An 8,070-nucleotide genomic window follows, 5' to 3' on the forward strand; every position below is an offset into this window, starting at 1 on the left:
TGGGGGGCCGGGATCGCAGGGCCCTCCGTTCCCTCCCTCCATCAGGAAGGCGGCAGCAGAAGAAGAGGTGAGGCAGGCTGGTATCTGGCTGGGTGCCGGGGCCTGGCCAGGTACCAGGGCCGGTGTCTGGCTGTGAGGCAGAGCTACATAAGCAGCTTTCCGGTGGCCGTGGCCATCTTCCTGAAGCTGTGATCTACAGGAAAATGGCCGCCGATGCATGGGCTTTGCCACGTCGGCGGACATTTTCCTGTAGATCACAGTTTCAGGAAGATGGCCGCGGGCACCGGAAGCTCCTCTGCCACGCCATTCACAGCAAGACACAGGCACCAATCCCTTAGCCAGGCACCGGCCCCGCAGCATCTCGCCTCTTCTGCTGCAGCCACCGGGTTAGTGAGGGAGGGAATGGAGGGCCCTGTGATCCTCCACCGCCACCACCGCAACTCCCCGCTGCTGGAGCATTGGCTTCTCGCATCCAGGGTCTGCAGCATTCCTCCACTTCCGCCGGCTTGCTGAAGGACCCTGCCTCCTGTGACCCTTGCTCCACCGCCCCACAGGTAAAATACTTATTCAGACTATAAGACGGACCACCATCATATAAAAAAAATTTTTTTTCCTATTTTCCACCCCAAAACTTGGGGTGCATTTTATGGTCCGGTGCATCTTATCGTCTGAAAAATACGGTAATTATACTTTTTTTTATTTTCCTTCTCAAAATGCTTCGTTTGTCATTTGATTTGTACAGATTATGGGTCATATTGAAGGTGCAAAAAGTTTTTCTTGGTATGATTTTTTTTTTTTTTTTTACATGACAAAAACCCGGCATTTTAACAGGGGTGTGTAGACTTTTTATAGCCACTGTAGATCTAGCTCTATATTTAGATCGATAATGTGTTAGATAATATTTGTATTTAGGTCCATAGAGATAGTATATTTCAGTCTTCAGCCACTTTGTGGCAAGGGTTTCCTTGCCATTGTAGGCTTACTGGCCCATCTCGCCCTGTTGTGGCGTACTGCTGCTTTGCTTGATCAAATACGCCATACTTTGCTACTGCACCTGTTTGTCCTTGCGCGGATCTTGGGATATACTGATTATGCCACTAGATGTTCTTAATCTATTTGACATCAGAGGAAACATACTACACACTTCAGCTAATGGGTGTTTTTCGCTTGCTTCTTTGGTGGACACAGGAGACCATGGGTGTACGCTGCTGCCACCAGGAGGCAGACACTAAGAACTATAACTAAGAAAAAAAAGTTGGCTCCTCCCCAGTAGGCTACACCTGCAAACTGTCAACTAAGCTATTAACTTTAGCTTAGTGTCACTAGGAGGCAGGCAGAGGTCTGGAATCCCAGACCTGTGTCTGCCTCCTAGTGACACTAAGCTAAACTGTTTCTGCCTAAAAACATTTTTTTTTTTTTTTTTTTACTAAACTCTTTAGTTAATGGGTGTAGACTCTAGATTTGTTTTACCTGTATAACCCACTGCTCATCCCAGCACAGGCAGTGCATTCCTTTTTTTATTATTCTTGTGCTTCACCAGTACCATGGCTTTCTAGATATTGCTTCTCCATTGACTATAACACTCCCGTAGGTCTTAAATGCTGCAAATCACTGGGTGGTCGAAGAAGAAGTTGAAATATCTTAGGTTGTTTTTAAAGTTTTCCTTACATGCATTGCAAAGATTAACTTAGTTTTTTTTCTTTAGACTGGTTGGTTTTACTATATTAAATGTTTCAATGGTCGTGTTTGTTTTAGATTCAAAGAAGGCTTGCAGACACTAGGCGTGCTTGAGAATATCCGGACGTACCCCACTGCCTTCTGGAGCGTTCTGTGCATGAAGCCGGAGAAGATAACTTCAAAAGCGCTGTCAGATCTCTTCACCATCACATACCATAGCAACCTGAAACGCGTTGAGAAGTGTATTGCTGTCAATGTTTGGGAAGAGTATTTAGAAGACACAGAAGGTTAGTTTGTTAGGTTAAAGGGGTATTCCACTTTTACAAAAGTGGTTCCCAAACCATAGTATTCATGTAAAAAAAAACAAAATCCAGTAATAATCACCCTCCCAGGATCATTGCCAACTGTCTACTGTTGCTCATATCCCTGTTATGGCTGCAGTGGTAAAGTCTTGTCAACAGCGCATATCACCACTGCAGCCAATCGCTTAGCTCAGCAGCTCGTGCTATCTGTATCAGTGAGTTGCTGCAGCAGTAACGTATGCTGTTGACGTGATGGTGGTTCGGAACAAGCAATTTAAAAAAAAACAAAAAAACAAATGTATTAAATCTAGTTTGTGCTCTATTTCTTTGTTCTTCCTAATCTTCAGCATTGTTTTCTGCAGATGGTGCTACTGCGGTTTCATTGGAAGACATTTTGAGTTTTGCGACAGGCATAGACTCTATTCCGCCGGCTGGTTTTGACCCTCTGCCAACACTTTTGTTCCATTATGACAATATATTTCCCACTGCAAACAAAAGCACCCACAGCATGCAGCTTCCTGGGAGCCACAGCTACGAGGAATTCAGAATAACCATGGACAAGGCCATAAATGCTGCCCTCAATAAAGAATAGTGTATCCATGTGTTGTGTGGGATGCCGTCTTCCATCTCGCTGCTGTTGGCTGGTGGGGGATGCCGTCTTCCTTCTTGCTGCTGTTAGCTGATGGGGGATGCAGTCTTCCTTCTTGCTGATGTTAGCTCGTGGGGGATGCCGTCTTCCATCTCGCTCTTGTTAGCTGCTGGAAGATGCAGTCTTCCATCTCGCTGCTTGTGGGGGATGCCATCTTCCATCTCGCTGCTGTGAGATCGTAGGGGGTGCTGTCTTCCATCTTGCTGCTGTTAGCTCTTACGCCATTTGTCATTTAGATGGCAGAGTGGTAAATGTCCTTTTGAAGTACTTTCTTGTTATGGAAACGTACTGAGAAAACGTAATTTTCTCACTTTCCCTTGACCTTTAAAATGTTGTGTGAGTTCAGGTTCAAGGGATTTCTGGAAAAGTGCACGTTCTCTGTAAATTATCCAATTAACATACTTGGTGGAACTTTGGTACTTTCCACCTATCTTTTTGGGAACATTAATTTAACCCTTTTTTGTTTAAATGTTGTACAAACATTTCTATCTTTTTATATGCTTATTACTGAGATTGAAATCACAGATTAATTTTATAGTGACCGTAATCGCCCAAAAAAAAAAAAAAAAAAGAAATATATTTTTATTTCTTTCAAAAAGGTCATGAATAACTAGTTTCATGGGTAACTATTTTCATACAAGTGATGTTGTGCCTGATCCTTTTCCTATAATAATACTAATATTTTTTTTTTTAACGCGATTTCATCAAAACCCAAATATTTTAATATTTTTCATTCCTGAATATTTTGTGATAAGCGTATAGATTTTCCCATATTAATATTTTACAGATGCAGCTCATATTAATCTAATATGACACATTATAGCATGCAGCACACTTCTTGTCTGCAAAAGTAGCATAATCCTGACTGATTTCATAAAGGGGTTTGCCCTTTTCAAAAATAGGTTCAGCAAAGCTGTCATAATGCGGTTTTAAAGAGTCAGTAGGTTTTTTGCTATGTAATCTGAAAGCAGCATGATGTAGGGGAAGAGACCCCGATTCTGGCGATGTCATGTACTAAGCTGAGTTTTGCAGTGTCAATGAAATCGGTGTTTTATCAGCAGGAGATTACCAAAACTGGACAACTGGCCTCGTACATCCTGGTCCAGCCACACCCCAGCACTGATTAGCTGCTTTCTGTCAATATGGTGGTGAGGGCAGGGTTATACCGAGCGTAGCTTTCATAGATCTGCGGTAGAGAAGCTGCTGCACCCAGTAAACTAAGGGTATGTGCACAGGTGAAGTATTTGTTGCAAACATTTCAATGTGTCTCTTGGAAGGAAAAGCTCTACATAAAAACTTGCATTTTTTTTCCCCCCAGTTATTAAAAGGGATTAAAGAATTGACATCCTGCAGATGTGATACTTTCAAATCTGCAATGAAAAAAATAAGCAATGTGTGCATGAGACTTAAGGTATCTCATTTACTTTTACTGGTGCTAAGAAATACTTCAGTTACCGTGCTGTTAAAAAATGCAACAAATATTTAAAGGGAGGGCCCGAAACACATTAATTTTCATTCTGTATCCCTATCTGTTTAATGCCCTTATTTAAACTATTTTCTAATATACTTTTTTTTTTTACACTTCTTCTTTGATACTTTGTTTGAGAATCCCAGGGCATGCTGGGACACTCAAACGAAGCCTCATCAGTGACCTTCCCGTCAGGGGCTGGGTTAGTCACTGCTCTACTGAGCATGTGTTGTCAATTTTGACGAATGCTTGGTAGATTCTTGTCATCTTGCAATGTGCAGTGACAGTGGGCTTCTTTTTTTTTTTTTTTTTTTCCTCTCTGATCAGATCTAGCGAGTCGGCAACAGAGCACACTGTCAGTGCATGTTGTAAGGGGGATTATCCTGTGTGCAGAGACCAGCGCTGCCCCTGCAAGTGATGTCACTTGTGGGGGCGGTGCTAGTCTCTGCATGCTGGGTAATCCCCCTTACAACACGCACTGACAGTACGCTCTGTTGCTGGCTCGTTACATCTGATTAGAGCTGACGACAGTGACTGGAATCTACTGAACATCCATTGGAATTGACAACCAGCGCATGCTCAGTAGAGCAGGGACTAGCCCAGTCCCTGAAATGGACGCTTCGTTTCATGGAAGAGGTAGAGGCTGCGGCACTGGGATTCTCAAACAACGCATCATCAAAAAGGAAGTAGAAAAAAAAATAAAGCCGTTAGATAATGTAGATAGGGAATTTTTTAATTACAGTCCATAGAAAATAGATTAGATTATGGCACTAAATAGGCATTAAGAATGAAAATTAATGTTTCAGACCACCTCTTTAACTTGCACATCGCTGGAATCTGGCTCTCTTCCCCTACGTCATGCTGCTCTCTGATTACATAGCAAAACCAGCTGACAGATTCCCGTTAAGCAGAATTATAAGAGAAGTATAATTGGGGCCTTAATTGTTTAGCTAGCAGTGAATAGCACAAAATACGCATTTTTACAGTTTGCATAGTATACTCAAATGTGATTTTATTTTCCCTTATTGGCTTAAAGGGATTCTCCAGGATGACAATACTGATGGTCTGTTCTTTGCGGCATTAATATTTGATTGGTGAGGGTCTCACAGTTTTGACACTGATGGCGTATCCCAATGACTGGCCATCAGTTTTCTGAGCCTGGACAACCCCTAAAAAGTTTAGCCATGCAAAGACGGAAGAGTTGTCCCCATCCATAATAACCCAGGAGCTGGTACCAGTGTATAAAGTACCGGCACAGTGATGGCAACTCTGCTGAGGCGGAGGAAGGACTCCATAAGGAGCTGTGGACGGCACAGGGAAAATCAGATTAAAGACATTTGCACTCAACATTTTGACTAGTTGAAGTCTAACCTCAAAGTTTTTAGATTGCCAGCAAATGTGGGACTAAGCTACCAATCTAAAGGATTGGCTGTGTATTATATTTATATGTTACGTTGTTGGTTTTTTTTTGTTAGTCTTTTCCTGTATTATTTTGCTATGAACAAGTTTTCTGTGTCATATTTTGGTTGGGCTGGTTACATATTACAGTATAAATACTACTGTATGGATTGTCCTGTTGACTGCAACGTTTGTCAGTCTTTCTACTTTCATGTTCACGTCCACGGGCTGTTAAATTAAATGGTAAATTTGTTTCATGGCAATGTCCTCCTTGTTCTTATGGATGTAAAATTCATTTTCATTCATTGGTAATGGGGCTTTTTTTCTGCAACAAGCAATTATATAAGTGTACCTATAAAAACATTCAGATAAATGGGTCAATAATAGACATTTCTGAGACCAATTATGCTGTGTGCACACGTAACCTTATGATTATTCCTTATTATGAAGGAAATGTGAACCAAATGCCATGAAGTTGGCATGTAAGAACCCAGCTCCAGAGTTCCCCCGACTCCATACGCAGCCGGCACCCTCCTTTATGGGTGCTAGATACTGATATCATTATGTGAACAAAAGTTAGGGAAACCTAAACATTTCACCTACAGGAGATTTTAGAAGATCCCATCCTAAATCCATAGGCATGAATGAGGATCATCCACCCATTGCAAATGAAATACAAATTTCCACTCAAGATTTTGGAAATGTTAGAGAATTTTTGTCCATTTATCCTGAAAAGTATTTGTGAGGTCAGACAATGTCAGAAAAGGGCCGCGCTCACATTCTTCATTTTGTTTCATCATAAATTAGTTTCCGGAAGTTCAGGCTGGACTGTGCGGGACAGTCGAGGTCTTGCACAACCATGCTATGATTAAAGACGCAGAAGATGTCAGAAAAATGTGAGCAGTTTCAATGTAAATTGCAATCACACTGAAAGGGATTGTCCACTATTTGGACAACCCCCTTCTCAATCAAAATTGTTTCCACCAAGTAAAATAATAAAATCTATACTCTTCTATGGTGGCTTTACTGGACCTCTTGGGGTTCACGTGACATCCACCAGACACTTCACTCTCCTCTCACAAATCAAGACATCCGGAGCAAGTGAGAAAGTAGCTGCAGCTCTAATTTCCTCCGGATGTCTGATTTGTCCAAAGGGAGACTGACTGGCCTCAGGGATTGCATGACACAATGTCTCAGGAGCGCCAGTGCCAACGCCAGTGGAACAGTGCCGGCACTGGAGGTGAATTAAAGGGCGCAGTCAGAAGGCCGTATAACACGGACGACGATCACATCACAATGCTCGGACTTGCCGGCAGCTCTCCTGACCTGAGTGTGACAGTATGTATTTCTATGCAGCTACCACGCTCTGGTCAGGAGAGCCGCCGGCTAGTCCGAGCATTGTGATGTGATCGTTGTCCGTGTTATAAGGCCGTCTGACTGCACCCTAAGTGTTATTTTATTTGTTGGAAACATGGTGATAGAGAAAGGGTCATCCAAGAAATGGACAACCCCATTAATGAATTATCAATAAATGAAGCTTTTATGAATATACTGGAGTTGAAGTTTCAAGTTTCGTTTGACTTGTGTCACATTCCTGTGTGGAAACCAGCACTCCTGCACCTGAGACGTGTTCAGAGGAAGGCGAGTGCAGCTTTAAAAGCCTATTATTAACCTAGAAATAGTATACCATTATATGATGGTTCAGGGGCTATACCCTACTAACTAGAATACCAACAATATGGAGAATAGAGGATAAGAGAGGCCCAAAAACACAGGGAATAAAGGGTATCAAAGTTTATTACAAGATAACATAATACAAATATGGAAATCGGAGAAAGAAAGTTAAAAATTTATAGGAAAAAGATGAAAAAAAATCCCTATGTACAAGAGCACATTATCCCCTTAACACTGAACTCCTAAAGGAAGTATATTCATTTGTTTAATATTTCAAAACGGGCCTGTATGTACGGGATCCATACACATGCGAATTGTAGATGAATATAGACCTGTGCCTAATGCTTCACGCACCAAGATAGTCTCGAAATAGAGTTGGTGTAACAGCGCAGGTGCACATATTGGCCACAGAATAACCGAAGTAGTATAGTATAATAAAACGAATTATATGCACATGAACAGAGTACTGGAATAACGCCAGATAAGAATCAATATAGTAATGTACAAATGCATGCGTCAGCATGAAAGTCTATGTATGTATAGGATAACAGAAAAGATCGTATAACCAACCTATACCAGTCCCTGCATTAGAGCATACAAAGCACGAAACATACATCAGTAAGTAAGAATTAGGCTATGTGCCCACCATGCAGATTTTAAGCAGAAATTTCCTGAGCGTTTTTTCCTCTCCCTGGCAGAAAAAACGCAGGCAGATTTTACATGCATTTTTTTCTGCCAGGGAGAAGTGTTTTTCAAGCGTTTTTACATGCATTTATGCATGCGGTTTTTTCAAGCGCTTTTGAGCATCACTTGGAAAAGGGCTTGAGAAGTTGGTCACACAATATAAATCCATGCAGCTGGCATGGATTTATGTTGTGTGACCGAGATTTCTGCTTAAAATA

At 41.8% G+C, this 8,070-nt stretch overlaps 1 protein-coding gene across 2 annotated transcripts in view; it reads left to right on the forward strand.

Moving 5' to 3' along the window:
- Positions 1-4,448, forward strand: part of G2E3 (G2/M-phase specific E3 ubiquitin protein ligase) — a 50,297-nt gene extending 45,849 nt beyond the window's left edge. For both annotated transcript variants that reach the window (XM_073639048.1, XM_073639049.1), the window contains exons 14-15: positions 1,756-1,964; positions 2,342-4,448. In XM_073639048.1, the coding sequence (XP_073495149.1) occupies positions 1,756-1,964; positions 2,342-2,571 (439 nt within the window). In that variant the 3' untranslated portion in view covers positions 2,572-4,448. The remainder of the gene's footprint in view (positions 1-1,755; positions 1,965-2,341) is intronic.
- Positions 4,449-8,070: the final 3,622 nt, after the last annotated feature.

Source organism: Phyllobates terribilis, unplaced genomic scaffold (assembly GCF_046119375.1).
Source record: "Phyllobates terribilis strain yellow unplaced genomic scaffold, ASM4611937v1 Scaffold_7__3_contigs__length_470593459, whole genome shotgun sequence".
Lineage (NCBI taxonomy): Eukaryota > Metazoa > Chordata > Amphibia > Anura > Dendrobatidae > Phyllobates > Phyllobates terribilis.